Below are 21069 nucleotides of genomic sequence, written 5' to 3'. Positions count from 1 at the left end.
TCTCTCTACTGAACTATTGAAGAACATATAAGAAGAATTGATCAAGGGTTTCCCCACATTGGGGTTTGTCCCTGGCTAGCGCCACATCTTGTGTCCTCTTGTCTTGGCTTGTCTTCTACAATTTATGTTTATGTTCTATCTGCAATTTACTTTAATGTTTATGTGATTGCTAATCTGGAAAATATATTGACCTAACTGTGAAAATTGAAATAAATTCCTCTAAGCATAGAACATACCTAAAATTAACATTGTGCCTTGATGCTCCATTACCAATGATCCATGCATTGTCAGCACTAAGAGAACCTGTAAGAGCAGCCAGCAACCCTTGAATTTTGACCTTTTCGAATAAGTAGTGGATGACCTTCTTGATCTAGCTTTCAACAGTGTTGATACCCATTCTCATATAGTTTACCAAAGAGGGAGAATCCATGTCCATTCCTTTTGAGACAACAAAGTGATCTTCAACCTTTCCTGGCCTTAGCTCTAATACCATGTTGAGAAATCAATGCAAGTAGATTAGGGTTTGTTTTCTCTTTCTTGATAATTACATGTGAGTTATGTTGGCTTCTTTTACTTCTTTATTATCTTATATTTCATCAAGAAATTACCATATTATGTGTGTATGAAGATCACAAAAACACAAGACACAAGATGTAGGCACTATGCCAGGGAAAAATCCCCCTCGAGGGGAAAACCCAGTGAAAAATTCTCTTCATTCAATAGTTTTTCTTTGAGACTCTTCAACCTAGACATAGACCAAACCTTCCCTCCACACCAAGTCAGCCCTTCAAGATCTTTGACCCCTTCACAGCAACACTTCCACCCTAGCAACTTCGACTATGTAGCAACTTACGATATCAGCGAATAACTGGCAACAACAACACTTGAAAGACTTTGATCTCCCAAACTAGGGCAAGAGAGAGAGTACCACCAAAACTTCGATTTTCCTTTTCTCTTTGACCTTGACCCAACTCACACTTCTTTTGACTTCCTTGACCCACTTCACATTTTTCTAGCTTCAATAGAGATATTGAACTTGCTTGAGATGAGCTACTCCAAATAAATCCGATCTCCTTCTATTTATAGGCTTCAGGTGAGGTCAAATTGGTGTCCCTTAAGCCGATTTAATCTCCTTTGGGCCGACTTGGTGCGGAGGTTACATAAATCATATTTTACTCAGTAATAAACCTTTTTACATGATTTCAAAGCCCAAGAAGGGTCTCTTTAATTGTACAATGACTCTATTGACTCAATATTAATCCTAGGAGTCCACAATGGGGACTTTGTCTAATATAATGATGACCAAAGCATGAAACTCAGGTTTTAATAAGTCATTGATACAATAATAAAAAAATTCTCTTTAATCTTTTGACAAGTACATTACATAATGACTCAAATACATTTATGAAGACCAAACCTAGTTCCATTTGTCAACATGATGTGTATGGGAGGGGGTACCAATGATTAATACCGTAATTTTCTATCAAAATAATTCTAGCAATATTACAATTCACCTTCACAAAATACATACATGTGGACTAGAGATGCAAATCGAATCCCTTTACAATCGCTCTTTCAATTTGGATAATTTATTAGCACAACCATATAGCTTAAATGGTTGATAAATGATGATAGGTATCAATCCATAATAAGCATCAAAACACTTAATTCATTATACATCTCACTTACTTAAAATTTAAAAAACCATAAAAAATAAATTATTGTAATAATAATAATAATAATATTAAGTTAGACACATACATTTAAAAACCATGGAACAAAATTCTTAACCATGGAAATTTGACCCCACTTTACCATGGAGATTCTTAATCTGTAAATATGCTTTGCTACACTACCATGGCTTATCAATACCACATGCCCAAAAGACCATAACTTATTTTATATGACACTTGTTCATATTGCATTTTTTAATTAATCAATTTAATTAGAAGGGGAAAAGAAGAATAACAACTTCAAAGATAAATCTCAACCTTTGATATGTGTACACTACTATGAATATTCTAGAATATTCCATGGGCATTAAAACCCTACCATCCATCTAATAATTATTGATAATTAAATTAAAATTCTAAAAGCATTAGATATAGATTATGTTATGCCTTGAATGATGGAGGAGAAAGAGAAAACACCATAATCTAGAAGTATGTGCATGCATTTATGTGAGTTTTGTGGTTGACACAAGAAGGAAAAATACTCTGGCGTGCTTTAAAAAAGCAAGAAATGTTTCATATTTATTGCTGTTATCAAACTTCAAAAAAGGTTCATCACTGACAAAAAAAATCTTTCATGTATTGCTGAGACTGAATATGCTCATCAAGTATTAAATTTGGTGAATTCCGTTGTGGTCACAGTAGGTATAATAAAAAAAAGTTACAAAATTGATGTAGGAAGACTATCTTGATCTGTATGACAGCTTCCAAAAATATATGTAGGAAGACAATCTTGATCTGTATGACAGCTTCCAAAAATACTAGTAACTCGAAGCCCATATCATTATAGAAACGTATACTATCATGTGAAAGTTCAAGGCATTGTCCTTGACAAATGAGGATTTGGTAATAATATTGAAGCAATCAATGACAAAATAATGATTACTGTTCATCATCCGTATTTCGTCAAGAGACTAAAAGTTCTTGAATAGCTTGATCCAATCAGAATGGTGATTTTACACTAGTGACGCTTCATCTCATGAAAAGTTGCACCTGTTGAAGGAGATAACCTTGGAAGATACTTGAAAACCTGTTAAAAAGAATCACATCAACGAATGCTCAATAGTAGATCATACACAATAAATACAAGCACACCAACACTTCATAAAAACGATAAATACTGAAAGAGTCTCATAGTTAAGATTCCTGCAGGAATTTGGACAGAATAGTGATTCTGAATCCTAAGGAATATGTTCATGGTGAAAATCAAAAGAACAAAACAAAAGTAGGAAGTTCAGTGCGACATTGTCTTATAGAAAGGTCTCTCAGCACCCTGCAACACAACTTGAAGAGATAGTTGAAGCAGCGAGGGAGGTGATCTTTCTTTAGTATACGGTCTGATAAACCCTCTAGAAAGGGGGAGGGTCTTCTCTGCCACAATGTATTCTAAACTATTTAGTATACGGCCTGATAAACCCTCTAGAAAGGGGATGGATCTCCTCTGTCACAATGTAGTCTAAACTATGACTAAAGTATTCCCAAATTACATAGAAATATGGCAATATATTCTGTAGAAACAACTGTTCGAAAATGTAACTAGTTTCAATCTTCATAATTGTCATTTGACCCATGTCATGATGTAATCCTTATGTACCTATCAATAGAAGAGAGAAAATGATGTAAATAACAAAAAAAACATTTTTGTAAAGCACAAGTTTCATGCTTAAGTTATTTGTCACTAGGTTAAGCATTCATTTAATGCTCCTAGGGTTTACATGAGTCAAAGAGTCATTGTCACATTGTACACAAAGAAGACTAGTAGAGGGAAGATTTGGTCCACAATCATGTGAATCCGGAGTATCACCTCTGCGTCCATACGTAAGCTGGATGGGGAAACAACCTTTTCGGGCACTTGTATCAAGAAAAGAAAAATTATTTTTAATTTAGAAGTGTCTAGAAGGCTCCCAAGACCAAGTTGGCCAGCCAAGGAGAAGTCGGCCTAGAGAGGGCTAATGGAGCCTCTTGGAAGGCTATAAAAAGGAGGAACTTCGACCTATTTGAGACACACATCAAGCATATATCTCTTGGATTCGATCTGCGTCTAGAAGAAGGAATGTGAAGGTTTCAAGAGGCTAGAAGAGCCTAGAAAAGAAGAAGAAATATCCTTAGATAACTCAGAGGTCTGAAATTCTGCCTGGATAGCTCACACGTGTGAGAGGCTTGGGGTTTTTGGGCATGAACAGGTCCGAAACTACAGGAAATTGTTGTAGACTTGACTTCTGAGATTTGAAGTCTAGAAGAGCCTTCTTATGAAGAAATTTTGCTTTGCTGCCCTTGGAGACTTTGTCTTGCATTGAAGAAGGAAGATTGGCTGGTTGGCTTGGTTCTTGGTGGTAGATCTGGTCTAGGTTTCGGTCTTGGAAGTCTCCTTTGAATTGATTCTATAAGAAGAAAAGTTCTTTCTGGGTTTTCCCCTTGGAGGGGTTTTGCCCTGGCTTGGAGCCTATATCTTGTGTTCATCTTTGTATGGTTGTGATCTTCATTGTTTTGGCATTTATTTGATGATAAAAACATAAACATAATCAAGAAGAAGAATATAATATCACAAATAACTGTCAAGGAAAAAAAAAATTAAAATGTTGCCCTAATCGATTTTCCAACATGGTATCAGAGCTAAGGTCAAGAGTCTAGGCAGCTAGAAGATCACTTGTGTTATTCCAAGATTTATACATCTCTGAAGTATTCATAGTGAAGCAAAAGGAACTGTCTGCATTTGTCTTGAAGGACGAGTCAGTTAGATCAAGAGCCAAGTAAGAAAGGGATATTTCTGAGCTATCATTATACAATTTTTCAGTAGCTCCAAATCTCTAAAATAAGACTGCAATCCTAGGCTAAGGGATCGAGGATTCTGAGGTGTTTCAAAGAACCAAATAGCACACTTTAGGCAGTCAACTCATCTTTAAGGATGGTCCAAGAGGTATAACAGAGAAGCCTATACTAGGTCGAGGGTCCTCTACTCCTTTACAAGGAAGACCGAGACCTGTAACCTCATCCTAAATAGTTTGAATAAGGATTGTTAGTGGGCTAATAGTCCAGTGAAGGCAAGAACTATAAAGAAGGATCAAGGCTGCAGTCAAAGAAGTATCTTAGGCCTATCCTAGAAGAGTATTAGAGTAACAAAAAGAAGCCCTAACTAGAGGGCCGAGGTTGCAAAGTAATAGCATAAGTCCGAAATACATGAAATTGGTACCAGGTCTATTATTGAAGGCACCGAAATAAGAAAAGTATTTGATGATATGTCCAAGCATTGTTTGAAGCAGGGAACAATAATAGAAGACGAATTAGGACTGTCAAGAGGAACAACAACTAGATACCTTGGCAAGAGCATCTTGAAAGATTCTTGTCAAGAGTCTTGGGACTATTTAAAGCAAGCCTACAATTGAAGTGAACCTTTTAATATGGCAAATTGACTAAGCTATATGCAGTAAGTTCTTCAGAACAGAAGGTATGGGAACCTTTGTTGAAAGAATGAGTCATCGAAACTTTGCATGAGGTATGTACATTTGTTTCATGTGCTCTTCAAGTTATAAAGGGCCTGTTAAGTAATTAGGGTTTCGTAGCATGCTTTGTATGGCTAGAATCTATGGTTTTTGAGCACTGGTTTTGCAGAGAAAAAATCAGCACTTTGTTGACATCCTTTGCTCATCTTTGTTGGCAGTATTGAGAGATTGCATGTTTGGAAACTACTAACCCTTTTTGCAGACCCTTAGTGCTGATTTTTCAAAGCTCTTGAAGAGTGATTTTTCTGCTGGCCGTGATCTAACAAGGGGCAGCCTCCATCTCTGTTGGGTCATGGGCATTTGGAAGAAAATTTCACCTTGTTTCCCTTGCATAAGAGTTTCCATATATCTCTGTTTGAAGTGATAACCATTCGCTGTCCCAAAGTTGTGTCATAGCAGCCATCAAATCTGCCCTTTTCTCTTCCTTCGTTGGCATATTTCATCATTTCAAGAGGCTACATTTCCAAGACATTATTTCGAGGAATTTTTCTTGTATTCCATTGCCAAAGTTTTGTGAAATCTTGTCATTACTTTCTCAAGGAAGGAGGTCTAGTGTCCAAGTTTCAAGCAATTATTGCGAAGACTCTCCTCAAAGTTTAGTTGAGGCCTTTGAAGGGCCCTCTTCTCATTGTAATTTTTAATAAAAGATCGAAGTTTGCTTGTGGGGGCTTGAGATTTTACCCATGGCATCCCTCCTTTCCATTTAGAGAGAGGATTATGTGGGTGGATTGACTTCACATTTTATTCTCTTAGTTTTTCGTACTCATTTCATTTGCATGCTTAATTGGAAAATAACACCACCTCACTTTACATTTCATTTGTTAATTTTGCTATCCAAGTTCTTGCATGTTTAATGTTTCAACATTTGCAACTTGTATCTCAAGAAATTTCATTTATTTGCAAATACTTTACTTTGTAGACAAGCTTTGATTTATCCATTTTTGCACTCAACTTGTTAAATTGCTTCACAACTATTTGATACATGCTTCATTATTGTGTTAACTTATGCTATTATTTTGGTGATTATTGGAGCATTTTACTTCATTTGAAGCAATTTTACCTTAAGCAAAATTGGTTGTCTCATTTCATTTAGCTTGTCTACTTTCAATCAATTGATGAAGCACATGCAACACTTACGAACTAATATCCATTTTATTTCTCCAACTGAAGTTATATTTGCAATTTATGTTTAGCACTATCTCATTGTTTTTATTTTGAAAGCATTGCAAATCAATATTTTTTTGGGGAGAACTTACATCCATTTCATTTAGGCATATTAGCACAACTTGCATTTCTAACTAACTTTACCTCCAAGCATAAGCTTGGTTGATAGACATCATAGGGCAAAGATTTTCTTGAAAAGTTCTTCCAATTGGTACAGAGTAAAGTAAAGTGTGTGACCCTGCAGTTATGAAGGTGGCATTGTCTCCTTGTAGGAAAGAAGGCACACATGGCTTATAAGGATTAAGGGAAGGGTATCGTTAACGACGACTAGTGCCTCCTCGACCCCTCTTCCTTGCAGTCACCCCAATCTTTACCCTTTGGAAAGAGTTTGAAAAGTAAGTCTCTCACCTAGAATAGACATTTAGTCTAAAACTTACCAAGATAATTTCATTTCACTTTAGTTAAGTGCATCTCATCCTAACACATTTTATTTCTAAATTTTTCTTACTTGCAAGTTTATTTCATGTACTTGTTACGGTGAATATCTATTGAATTTATTCTTGAAGTATTTCCTTTGAGTAAGTACAATATCTTTCTTTTGCAAGTGAAGCTTTGGTTTATTTCATTTCATGTTGCAAGTTATTTTACATTGTTGTTTTACATGTTTTTGAATCATGAATGGTAGCATCTTTGCTTAAAGCATTTCTTTAAGAGCAATTATATATCTTGCAGATTGATATCATTCTTATCTAACATTTATTTGTTTTGCAGTACTACTTGGTGTTTCATTTTGAAATATTTTATTTTTGAGCAAGTCTTTACTATTTTGAAACAATAAATAAGGCATTGGTTTCACATGCTTATCTTTGAATTATGTGTTGATGATCATTGGGAATATCTTTCATTTCATATCTTGTATTGCTCATCATACTAGTTGAACTTGCTCATAATCTTGAAGTAGTCCAACTGAATTTAGGATCTCCTAGAAACTCATATCATCTAACTTTTCATTAGGGACCACCCCTCTTAGCTTACCTAGGAGAGAGCTTTAACGAAGAGAGTTGAGAATAAGTGACAACCCCATCTCTTAGTTTTGCCACCAAACCACACCTTGTGGGTTTAAGGGTTTTTTTCTCACTAATGTAGGTGTGTGTGCAAGGCAGCAACAACAAAGGCCCACCACCCCCACCAGAAGGCTCTCCTTTCTTATCAGCCACAGGAGTTATCACTTCACTTCGGCGAGTGTTGAAGTACCTTACTTTGAGGATCAAGGGCACGGTGCAGGGGCAACACGTTTGAATGCTAGTAGACAGTGGGGCGACCCATAATTTTGTATATGCCCAAAAGGTGGAGGGGAGAGGCATACACACAGAGTCCTTTGAGGGTTTCTTCGTTTTGGTGCTAGGAGACCGCACCATGCAGTGTACCAGTTACGTTCTTGGCATGACAGTGGTGATGGGTGTTAAAATTTCTAAGTCTAACCCGTTTGAAATTATTCTGCACTATCTGGTTTATTTCTCCTACTTGTTAATTACTGAACAAGTTATTTAACCATATAAATACTAAAATAAACACAACGCAGTCTCAACCATCTACAGATCAGCAACAGAAAGAAATAGACAAACACATAAGGGACACCGTTATTTTAGACAATCGTCCCCGGAAAAACCCAACTTGGGAAAACTAGTGCAGCAGTTCTAAGGGTTTTATTATTATGCCCCTTTTTTGAGTACAACTAGGTGTCGAACTGGCTCACGCTACAAAGATCTCTATTTGGCAATAATAGCTCTCTTTGGAAGCAAATATTCTAAAAGTCTACTCCATGAAACCCTCTCCAGCGCCTCTCTGAGGCACTGCGTCAGCCCTCCTGACCTCTGCATCAGCCTGAAGAGGCTTTGTGCAACCTCTCTGGCCCTCTGCGTCACTCACGCAGGCCCTCTGGCCCTCTTTGCAGTCACTGCTGGCCTCTGCATGGCTTCCTCTGGCTCTGTGTCTGCCTCTCTGCCTCTGCGCTGGTCTTCCGACACTATCTCTGCCTCTCTGTTATGCACTCACTACCCCTCGCTGCAACAGATCACTGGTTTGATTTCTCTTAGCAAACCCCGCTCTAAAAATCGAACTAACTGATCACTCTGGTATGTCTCCAACTGACCCTCAAGCCTCCTCTTATATTTTTTATGTTGAGTCTTCAACGGCCAAAATTACATCTCTAATCAACGGCTAAGATTAGATTTGGCTTGATCCATATCATTTAGAACCTTCTAACCCAGTTTTATATTAATATCCATTAATATTTTTATTTTCCTAAGTTTAGACTTAGGAGCCCATTAAAAATATTAATTATTTTAATATCTCCTTCACCGAGCTGAATTTCCCCAAACCATTTCTAGGTCTTGGAGATCTCATGTGCTTTAGCCTCTCCACCAATTTTCATGGCTAGAGCACATCCGATGCTACCCCAAATCAACACTCCCTCTTAACTAGGAATGTGCTCTAGTAATACTCCATCACTAAGCATCACCCTAATCATCCGGCACCTCTACTTGTGTTGATGCTTGGCCTTCCTGTCCAACATTCTCTGCACTGTTGCATCACGTACTATTGCCCATGGCTCTACCACTGCCACTGCTACATCTGTACGACAGCTCCCTCTGCATCCATGTTGTTGCTGGTCCTTCCTCCCAACACTGCATCTGCACTGCAGCCCTCTCTCATCATGTTGCATCGTGCTGCCCATAGCACTACCATTGCTATTGTTGCACTGCAACTCAGTTACTGAGACGATGGTAACTGATCTACCCAACTACTGACATCCTTGTCAGGCTAGAAACCCTCCTGATGCTAAAGTTATCTCTGTTGCTATCCTGTGCTCCCTTTGTTGCCTCTACGCTGCTGCAACAAACTTTGTGCCTCTCGCACCGCTGCAAATACGATTGTGCCTTTCTGCACTGCTGCAACCTCCTCTGTGCCTCTCGCACTGCTGCAACCCTCTCTATGCTGTCAGGGACTACTGCACTCTAGCACTCTCTGCCGCTCCATCCGCATCCGCTTCTACCGACATTCGCCATCCTACTACTGTCACTTCGGGGCTCCCGTAGCTAGATATGATCCAAGAGTTTGGGTACCTTAAGGATCTTGCCCCTCATCTCCTGTAGTCCTCCTAACTACAGCTCGATGTCTCCCCACCTCTTTTCTAGAGGTACATGAGCATTCATGGCACAATCGTCATCATCCTCTACCTCCTTCTCCGCCTTGGCTGGTGTTGCCTTGGAGTCAGCCGCCTCTCCCTTATCCTTCTTCCTAGGACACTGGGTTGCATAATGGCCCAGATCCCCACAGTTGAAGCACTTAATATTGGAGAGGTCCTTTTTCTTCCTCTTCCCCTGCTGCCTTGCAGATGCCAGAGTTGCATCCTCTTCCTCCTCTTTCTTGACCTAGGCTCCTTTGTCGTTGCTTCCCACCTTGGTCAGTCGTCTAATCTCTTCTTGGCGAAGAGCTACCCATAGTTCTTCCAATCCTGGAAGAATCACTCTGCCCAAAATACTTTGGACGAATGTCTCCCACTCCTCGAAGACTGCGTTTATGGCGGTCCTCGCCATTAATTCCTAATCCGGCGTGGCCCCTATGGAACTCAATTGGTCCCAAATCTCCTACAACCTACTGAGGAAGTGATCTATCTGCTCCCCCTTCTGCATCTGATATGACCGTAGTTGATTCTCCAGTAGCATCTTCCTCTGCATGGAAGTGCCCTAATACAATGTCGTCAAGGTATCCCACGTCTCCTTTGTCGTATTCTTCTCAGCAATATGCTGAACCACATGATCCTTGACCCCATCAAGGATTATGCACTTTGCCTTGGCCATCGCATCCTCATACTTTTCGTTATCAGCTGGGTTGACTCGGATAGCCATGGTTCTCAAGGTGAAGGCCTTGATGCGATGTCTATCTAAAACAGATAGGATCCTGGCCTTCCAAATGACAAAGTTGAACGCCTCGTCCAGCCTATCCTGATCCCTCATTCCGTTCATGGCCATCTCTACTCTTCTTTTCGACTCCTCTAGGTCTCTACTCCTCCTGGAAGTTCTCTCTTTGACTCCCTCTGAGTCTTGATTTCCCTCACGGAAATCCTTCTACCAATAGTCGAATCGCACCTCTCCTTTTCTCCTGCAACACTGATATGGATTTCTTGGCTAGAAATCCGCCTAGGTAGCGACTACCTTCTACCTTGGTTTTGTCCCATTAAGTATTGTTCTGTGTCAACAACAACATCACCCCACCAGCTTCACACTCCACAATCTGCGCACAGCTTCCTATACCCCAGCAACTGAAGAATAGAGCCTCTAGGCTCTGCGCAATCTCGGCAGTGGCTGATTCGCTCCACTAGCCAACTGCGTCACTCCTACTTGGCTGAGCAGGATGACTTGGTTCTTCGTGAGCCTCTTCTGCTTCTACGCTGGCCCCTTCTCTGGCTCGAACTGATGACGCAGGCCCTTTGCGTCACCCCTTCTCTGCTGCTTTCTGCTTAGGAACAATTTCTGTCACTCGGGACAGTTGTTTTTGCTGCAAATTCTCTGATTCAACTAGTGCCTTCTGTTGAAATTTCTAAGCATTACCCGTTAGAAATTTAATCTATATTCTTCTAGTTTATGTCTTCTACTTGTTAATTCTAAACAAGTTAATAAATAACGAAATAAACACAATACAGTCTCAACATCTACAAATCAATAGCTGAAAGAAAACAAACACACAAGTGACATCGTTATATTTGGACAATCGTCTCTAGAAAAACCCAATGCGGGAAAATCAATGCAACTATTCTGAGGGTTTATTATTATGCAGTATTTCCTTGAATACCATTGGGTGCCAAACTGGCTCACCCGACAGAGAAAAACAACCGACAGTAATACCTCTCTATTCGAAACAGGTATTCAAAAAACCTGTCCCATGAAACCCTCTCTAGCAACTCTGAAACACTGCATCAGCCTCAAAACCCTCTGCGTCAGCCCTCTGAGGCACTACGCAGCCTTTGGGACCCTCTGCGTCACTCCTGCAGCCCTCTGCGTGGATGACGCAGGCCCTCTAGCCTCCGCGCTGTGTCTGTTGGGCTCTGCGTGGCCTGCTCTTGCTGTTACATCTTTCTCTCTGCCTCTGCGCTAGTCTCTCAGCACTATCTCTACCTCTCTATCCAATACTCACTGCCCCTCGCTGTTGATCACTGATTCGACTTTGCTTAGCAACCCCACTCTAGAAAATCGAATGACTGATCACTTTGGTGTATTCTCGAACTGACCCTCAAGCCTCTTCTTATACTTTTCTTATTGGTCCTTCAATGGCCGAGATTAAATCTCTAATCAACGACTAAGATTAGATTTGACTTGATCCATGTCTTTTGGAACCTTCTAACTCAGTTTTATATTAATACCCATTAATATTTTATTTTTCCTAAGTTTAGACTTAGGAAATCCATTAAAAATATTAATTATTTTAATATCTCCCAAACCAGTTAGAATCTGCCCAAACCATTTATGGGTCTTGGAGATTTCATGTGTTTTAGCCTCTCCACCAATTTTCATGACTAGAACACATCCGATGCTACCCCAAATCAGCACTCCCTCTTAGCGAGGATTATGCTCTAGTAATACGCCTCACTGAGCATTACTCTGATTATATGGCACCGTTACCTGTGTTGATGCTAGGCCTCTCCGCCCAACATCCTCTGCACTTCTACATCTTGTACTATTGCCCATGGCCCTGCCACTGCCATTGTTGCATTCGTACGGCAGCTCCCTCTACATCTGTGCTGTTGCTGGTCCTTTCTCCCAACACTGCATTTGCACTATAACCCCCTATCATCATGCTGCATCGTGCTACTGCATTGCAACTCAGTTACTGAAAAGTAAGTAGCTGATCCACCCAACTTTTGACATGCCTGTCAGGCTAGAAACACTCCTGATGCTGAAGCTCTCTCTGGCGCTAACAAGTCCTCCCTCTACTGACCTCTGCACTGCTGCAACAACTCCCTACATCTCGCGTTGTTGCAGACCTCTATGTGTCATCCTGCACCGTTGCAAACCTCTCTATGCCATCCTTCACCGTTGCAACACTCTTCGTGCCTCCCTCACTGCTGCAGCCTACTAGCCTCGCGCTGCCCGGGGACTCCTGCACTGTAGCACTCTCTGCCGCTTCATCCGCGTCTGTCTCTACCGACATCTGCCAGTGCTGCTACTCTCTCTTCAGGGCTCCTGTAGCAAGGTATAATCCAAGAAGTTGGGTACCTCAAGGATCCTGCCCCTCATCACATGTAGTCCTCCTGACTACAACTCTTCTCTAGAGGTACATGAGCACTCATGGCACAATCATCATCCTCCTCGACCTCTTTCTCTGCCTCCGTTGGTGCTGCCTTAGAGTCAGACGCCTCTCCCTTGTTCTTCTTCCTCAGACACTTGTTCGCATAATGACCCAATTCCCCACAGTTGAAGCATTTGACCTTGAAGAGGTCCTTTTTCTTCCTCTTCTCCTGCTTTCCCGCAGATGCCAGAGTTGCATCCTCTTCCTCTTCCTTCTTGATCCGAACTCCTTTGCTGCTACTTTTTGTCTTGCTCAACCACCTGATCTCCTCTTGGCGAAGAGCTACCCAAAATTCTTCCCAATTTGGAAGATCCGCCCTACCCGGTATGCTCTGGACAAATGTCTCCCACTCCTCGGAGACTGCGTTAAGTGCAGTCTTCACCAACATCTCCTCATCCGGTGTGGCCCTTATGGAAGTCAATTGGTCCTGGATCTCCTTCAACCGACCGAGGAAGTGATCTATCTGCTCCCCCTTCTACATCTGGTATGACTACAATTGATTCTCAAGTAACATCTTCCTCTGCACGGAAGTATGCTGGTACAATTTCTTCAAGGCATCCCACATTTCCTTTGTCGTCTCCTTCTCGGCAATATGTTGGACCACATGATCCTTGACCCCATCAAGAATGATGCATTTCGTCTTGGCCATTGCCTCCTTGTACTTCTCATTATCAACCGGGCAATTGGGATCGCCATTGTTCTCAAGGCGTAGGCCTTGATAAGATGTCTATCTAGAATGGACAGGATCCTGGCCTTCCAAACCACAAAGTTGGATGCCCCGTCTAGCCTGTCCTGATCCCTCAACCCATTCATGGCCATCTCTCTGTTCTTTTGTCGACTCCTTTGAGTCTCTCTACTTCCCTCAGGAAGTTCTCTCTTCGACTCTTGCTCAGTCTCTCTACTTCTCGCTTGGAAGTTCTCTGTTGGACTCCCTCTGAGTCACGATTTCCCTTCTGGAAATCCTTTTGCCAATAGTCAAGTTGCACCTCTCCAATCTTCTGTGCACCTACAACACTGATCTAGATTCTTTGGCTAGAAATCTGCCTCGGTAGCAATTCAGAAAACTTGTCCCACGAAACCCTCTCCAGCAACTCTAATGTTAGGATATTCCGACACATAGGAAATAGTTAAGTATAACTTGGTCTAGTGTAGATTTAGGTAAAGTGTGTTTCTTTACTATGTACTTTTGTAACTTACAATCCGACAGTCACGATATGGTCTAGACATGAAGTGATCCGACAGTTCATTCTCTCCTCGATATTACCGACACTTGATCTGTGGCTTAACACCTGATTGGTCCATGATCTCTATTTAAAGAGCATGGAGGGTCATTTGTAGGTTAACCGTTCGTGAGAGAAGCTTATGTAAATTTTCATTCTTTTATTAATAAATTGCCTGAAGTGGCCGCGTTGGCTCAAGCCATGCATTGTTTCCCTCTTTGAGGGTTTTAACCACGTCAAGAATACTGGTGTATTGATCTGTGATTTAATTGTGAATGGTGTCCTTTGGTGTTCTGTCTGAGGAACTTACCCTGTAAATTCCTACATAGTATCAGAGCCAAGTTGAGGGCCGCATTCATTGGTGATCCAAATCTGAAGCCGGTAGAACTGCATTCAATTGTCGTTTCCTAGATCTACTGTTTCTGACTGCTTTCGGGCTGAGGGCACTGTTGTATTGCATTAGGAGCATCTGTTCTAGTGAGGAACCCCTTTCGTTTGACACGAAAAAGTCTCTGGTAGCCCTAGCTATGTCATTTTTAAGATCTGGAGGTATATAGTGTTTAATTACAGTGTTTAGTTATTTTCTCTTTGTTTATTTCGGTTTATTTAGCTCTCTGTTTTTTATTGCCGGATCTATACCTTTCATTTCTGCATATGCTCTTTGCCTCGCGACTCTGTGTGATCTGGGAAAATCAGAAACAGAAAGGAAGTATTTTTCTCATGCATATGCTCTTTTCCGCCGCACCTTAGTGTGATCTCGAAAATCAGAGACATTGAGGAAAATATTTAGTTTCTAGCTAAAGCTAACATCAAGCCGTAAGGTTTGTTTTTTTTTGTATGTCCGTGTTGGGTTTTGTGTTTTTTGTTTTATAGGCAAAAAGAGATTTCTCAAGTAAGCAAGCACCCCAAAGCTTCAGTGACTAATAAAATATATATATATATAAAAACCCTTCATCTTTTCCAAAACTAACCTTTTAAACTGGCTCACTTGGTCCAAAGTTACTTTATGAGAATAGAGGTCTTGGGTTCAAAACTTTCTTTTTGTTGAGTTACTTTTTTAAAAAGCACATGTAGCTTATGTTTTAAAGTTACTTTATGTAAAACTGTTCTCACCCATTATAAAAAGTGAGTCACTTATTATTCTAAAGTCCCTTTATCTTTTATTTAAGTTACAATGTAGTGGGTAGCTCATAAAGTACCATTGTAAAAGTGACTTTCACTTATTTATAAAAGTGAGTCACATAACTTTTTTTTTTTAAAGTGAGCTAATTAGATTTATATTTGGAAAGGGTGGAGAATTTTTTTTTTAAATATAACATTATCATTCATTTCCGCACATTCACACACTTTGTCGACATCTTCAACAACTTTTCTTCAAAAAGCCATAACTTCTTCATCCAGAAGTTGTTTTCAGAGCCGTTTTTATTTAATCAACCTAATTTTTCGAGATCTTTCCATTGGAACACTTAGTTTCAACATCTACAACTTCAGTTTATGTTAAAATGGAAAGTCAATTCCAAGTTATTCTTGACAGCACCAACTACTTCCAATGTTGGTCCTACATTGTGGATTTACTCAGAAGTAAAGGTCTTTACAGAATAGCCTCAGGCCAAAAAACCAAACCTCAAGATGAAGATAAGGCAGCCAAATGGGAAAATAGGCAAGATCAAGCACATGGGTTAATAGGGATATCTATTTCTCTAGACCTTAGATTCCATATCGTAGAACTTGATACTCCTAATGAAGCAATGAAACAGATCACCAAAATTTTTGGAATTAAAAATGAAATTAGAACCCATCAACTCGAAAATGAGTTGCTTACATTGGACCCCAATAATTTTTCTTTCGCTGAAGATTTTTTGTCCAAGTTCAAGACCCTTAGACTTCTCTTGGAAGGTGTTAAGGTTAAGAAAGAAGATGGTAGCCTTATCTATTCCATTCTTACTAAGTTGGGGCCAGCCTACTCTGTGTTTGTTTCCACCTTCCATTCTATAAGAGAAGCCTTCATTTCTCAAGGACAAGACTATGATTCCCCTTCCTTTGATGCCTTTTGTGATTCTTTAATAAGAGAACAAGGAAAACTCTTTTATCTTGGTCTTCTTAATCTTGGAAACTCTTCTAAGAAAGCCTTAGCCGCTCAGCAGCAACAAAATTCAAAGAATCCTAAGAAGTCGTATCCTGAAAATAATGGTCCTAAACCAAACAAGGGTCCTAAGAAATTTCAGTCTCAAAATGAAAAATCATTTCAAAAAAATGATAAGGCAAATAAAAACAAAGGGAAGAAGACTGATAGACATTGCCACTTTTGTAATCGAGATGGCCACTTAGAATCCAAATGCTTTAAGAAGATGAAAGCCTTGGAAGCAGCAATGAAAAAGCATAACATCCATTTGGAGCACTCTTCAACTTCAACTTCATCTTTAGGAATAGCACTTTCTACATGTGGTTGTCAAGCATCTCGATCTGGCTATGCACTAAATGTATCTTCTTCTTCTCATTCTCATGAGTGGCTCATTGATTCTGGAGCTTCTTATCACATGGCCAAAAACAAAGCCATGTTTTCTTCTTAAATGATTGTAACACTAAAAATATATATATGTTGGTGATGACAAATCTCTTAGTGTTGTAGGGACTGCAACTGTTCATATAGACAATGGTCAATTTAATGATGTATTATGTGTTCCAACCTTATCCTACAACCTTCTATCTGTATATCAGATAACTCATTCAAGTGAAGGTAAAATCGTTGAGTTTTCACCTCACGATGTTGTAATTAAGGACCTAAGAGATCCTAGATAGATTTTAGCTACTGGCATTGCTAATGATTCTACAAGGTTGTATAAATTTAACAACTTTGGGTCATCAAATCTTCCCTCGGTATTTGTTGCTCATAACGATGAAGTGAGCAAACTTTGGCATGAGTGATTTGGTCACTTAAACTATCGCTCCCTTCAAAATCTATGTAAAGAAAAAATGGTGGCAGGTCTTCCAATGGTATATTGCACAGATGGTGTTTGTTTCGGATGTGTACTTGGAAAACATCATCAGGATAGTTTTGAAAACATTCCTCTTAGCACGCCTCAGCCCCTTTACAGCTTGTGCATAGTGATTTATGTGGTCCACTTCCAGTTGTTTCATTCTCTGGCTACAAGTATTTCTTAACTTTCATTGATGATTTCTCCAGACGCACTTGGGTATACTTCTTAAAACTCAAGAGTGAAGTATTTAACATGTTCTTGGCCTTTAAGGCCTTTGTTGAAAAACAATCTGGACATCAAATTCTTAAGCTAAGATCTAATAATGGCGGAGAATATGTTAACAACAAATTCATCAACTTTTGCACTGAGAATGGAATTCAAATGCAACATACTGTTCCATATACTCCACAACAAAATGGTGTAGCTAAAAAGAAGAATCGCACCTTAAAGGAAATGGCTAATTGTATGCTTCAATCTAAATGACTTAGTCTTAGTTTTTGGGCAGAAGCAATTAACTGTGCAAATTACATAGTAAATCGCTCTCCTACTAAGGTTTTAAAGAACATCACTCCAGAAGAAGCATGGAGCTCAATTAAACCAGATGTAAGTCACTTTTGTGTTTTTGGAAGTGAAGCATGGGCCCATATTCCAGATGAGAAACATAAAGCTTTAGAAGCTAATAGTGAAAAATGTATTTTTGTTGGATATTCTGAAGATGCCAAACGATATAGACTTATTCCACTTCAATCCAAAAATGTTATCATTAGAAGAGATGTAAAGTTTGCTGAAAATATATCGGCCTACAAGCCTAGTGCGGTGGATGTGCCACCTCTCTCAATCCCTTCTACTTCTAAAAATATTTCTTCTTCAGATGATGACAGCGAGGATGACAATCCTCCCCCACCTCAGGATCCTCCTTCAGCTCCTCAACTTCCAAAATGGGTCCGTGCTACTCGGAATGCAGCAGGTACTCTTGTCGGTGATCCTACAGATCAACGTCGCACACGTTCTCAGTTCGATAGAGCCTCTTCTTTACTGGCTCAAGCTTTAGTGAATTATGATCCTGACACCTTTGCAGAAGCTTCAGGCCATCCAGATTGGGACGCAACTATGAATGAAGAATATCGTTCATTATTGGAAAATGATACATGGGATCTTGTTCCTCTTCCAAAGGGACGAAAACTTGTTAGATGCAAATGGGTTTACAAAACCAAGTATGGCCCAGATGGAAAAGTCGATAAACATAAAGCTCATCTTGTTGCTAAGGGTTTTTCACAAGTTGAAGGCATTGACTATACTGAAACCTTCTCCCCTCTTGCCAAAATGAACTCTATCTGCCTTGTTCTTTCCTTTGCTGCCTCTTTCAAATGGGAAGTCCATCAGATGGATGTTAAATCTGCCATCTTGCATGGAGACCTGCATGAAGAAATCTATATGGAACAACCTACTGGCTTTATACAAACAGACTACAGCCTTGTATGTCAGCTTGAGAAATCCCTTTTATGGTCTCAAGCAAGCCCCTCGAGCTTGGTATGCCAAAATGGATAGCTTTCTTTTAGAAACTGGCTATTTTAAGTGTCATTCTGACAATACTGTTTACACCAAGAAAGTGGGCAAGTCTCTTATCATTCTTGTTCTTTATGTTGATGATCTTATCCTTACTGGTAGTGATCCCAACCTTATAAACCATGTGAAGTCCAACCTTAAAAAGAAGTTTGAAATGACAAACTTAGGACACTTGTATTATTTTCTTGGTCTTCAAGTCTTGCAATCCAAGGAAGGTATTTCCCTTTCCCAGTCCAAGTATGCCTGTGATCTTCTATGCCATTTTCACATGGAAGACTGTAAGCCAGCCCCTTCTCCCTTTCAGTCTGGAGCCAAACTTTCAATCACTTGTACTTCCCCTGAAGTTGATGCTACCTTATACCGTCAACTTGTAGGAAAACATTTGTATCTGACCCATACTCGTCCTGACCTTTCCTTTGTTGTTGGCCTTATTGCTCGATTTATGAAAAACCCACATGAAAGTCATTGGAAAGCAGCTAAAAGAATACTTCGTTATGTTCGAGGTACAGTTCAGTTTGGGATTCATTACAGTGCAGAAGCATCTCCTCTATTGGTTGGTTTCACTGATTCTGATTGGGCTAGTGACCCTGATGATCAGAAGTCTACCGCAAGTTATGTGTTCACTCTTGGTTCAAGACCTATTACATGGGCTTGCAAGAAACAAAGTGCTATTTCTCTTTCTTCAGAAGAAGCAGAGTATCGTGGTGTCGTAGAAGCTAGTAAGGAGGCCCTGTGGCTTCGTCAGATCCTGTCAGAGTTTGGCTTCCAGCGGCAGCATCCGACTACACTTTGGTGTGATAATCAAACTACCATTCAACTATGCAAAGATCCAGTCCAACATTAGTGCAGCAAACACATTGAACTGCACATGCACTTCATCAAAAAGCTCATTCATGACCATGTTCTTGAAGTGCAATATTGTTCAACAGATGATCAAGTTGAAGACATCTTTACAAAGGCTCTCACAAAGGCGAAGTTTACTAAACTTTGATTTATGGTTGGAATTCAGGAAGTTGTCACTAAGGAGGCATAGGCTCTAGTGCCTCCTTCCTTCTCCTATTGTGTCATATTTGTACAGCCTTCAATCCTATCCCAAGTTGTTCTTAAGGGGGGATGTTAGGATATTTCGTCACATAGAAAATAGTTAAGAATAACTTGGTCTAGTGTAGAGTTAGGTAAAGTGTGTTTCTTTACTATGTACTTTTGTAACTTACAATCCGACGGTCACGATATGTTCTAGACATGAAGTGATCCGACGGTTCATTCTCTCCTCGGCATTACCGACACTTGATCCGTGGCTTAACACCCGATTGGTCCATGATCTCTATTTAAAGAGCATGGAGGGTCATTTGTAGGTTAACTGTTCATGAGAGAAGTTTATGTAAATTTTCATTCTTTTATTAATAAATTGCCTAAAGTGGCCACGTTGGCTTAGGCCGTGGACTGTTTCCCTCTTTGAGGGTTTTAACCACGTCAAGAATACTAGTGTATTGATCTGTGATATGTTGGTGAGCAGTGCCCTTTGGTGTTTTGTCTGAGGAACTTACCTTGTAAATTCCTACATCTAAAGCACTGCGTCAACCTCTTGTTGCTTTGCATCAGCCTCAAAACCCTCTACATCAGCCCTCTGAGGCACTGCGCAGCCTCTGGAACCCTCTGCTTCACTCTTGCAGCCCTTTGCATGGATGACGCAGGCCCTCTAGCCTATACGTTGTCTCTGCGTGGCCTGCTCTGGCTGCTACGTCTCGCTCTCTGCCTCTGTGTTGGTCTCTCGACACTATCTCTGCCTCCTTGTCTAGTGCTCACTACCCCTTGTTGTTGATCACTGATTCGACTTTGCTTAGCAACACTGCTCTAGCAAATCAAATGACTAATCACTCTACTGTATTCTCCAACTAACCCTCAAGCCTCTTCTTATACTTTTCCTGTTGGTCCTTCAATGGCCGAAATTGAATCTCTAATCAACGGTTAAGATTAGATTTGGCTTTATCCATGTCTTTTGGAACCTTCTAACCCAGTTTTATATTAATAACCCATTAGTATTTTATTTTTCCTAAGTTTAGACGTAGGAACTCCATTAAAAATATTAATTATTTTAATATCTCCCAAACCATTTATGGGTCTTGGAGATCTCATGTGCTTTAGCCTCTCCACCAATTTTCATGGCTAGAGCACATCTGATGCTTCCCCAAATCAACACCTCAGCCCTCTTGTGATCTACAACTCTCTGATACCATGTTGAAATTTCTAAGTCTAACTCGTTAGAAATTTTTCTGCACTATCTGGTTTATTTCTCCTACTTGTTAATTACTGAAAAAGTTATTTAAACATATAAATACTGAAATAAACACAATGCAGTCTCAACCATCTACAGATCAACAAATGAAAGAAATAGATAAACACACAAGGGACAACATTATTTTGGACAATCGTCCCCGGAAAAACCCAACTTGGGAAAATCGGTGCAGCAATTTTGAGGGTTTTATTATTATGCAGCTTTTCTGAGTACAACTGGGTGCCAAACGGGTTCACCCTACAAAGATCTCTATCTGGTAGTAATACC

The 21069-nt window shown here is 40.0% G+C and overlaps 1 protein-coding gene across 1 annotated transcript in view; it reads right to left on the bottom strand.

The window, feature by feature from the left end:
* Window positions 1-2289: 2289 nt before the first annotated feature.
* Window positions 2290-21069, bottom strand: part of LOC149168568 (protein DAY-LENGTH-DEPENDENT DELAYED-GREENING 1, chloroplastic-like) — a 281952-nt gene continuing 263172 nt past the window's right edge. Inside the window, exon 7 of the mRNA XM_089428314.1 lies at window positions 2290-2760. Within this exon, the coding sequence (XP_089284440.1) occupies window positions 2692-2760 (69 nt within the window). The 3' untranslated portion in view covers window positions 2290-2691. The remainder of the gene's footprint in view (window positions 2761-21069) is intronic.

The sequence above is a fragment of the Pinus tabuliformis genome, chromosome 4_2 (assembly GCF_031772625.1).
Source record: "Pinus tabuliformis cultivar Carrire ecotype Pingquan chromosome 4_2, CPIR1, whole genome shotgun sequence".
Taxonomy (NCBI): domain Eukaryota; kingdom Viridiplantae; phylum Streptophyta; class Pinopsida; order Pinales; family Pinaceae; genus Pinus; species Pinus tabuliformis.
This window is presented reverse-complemented; position numbering and strand designations above follow the sequence as displayed.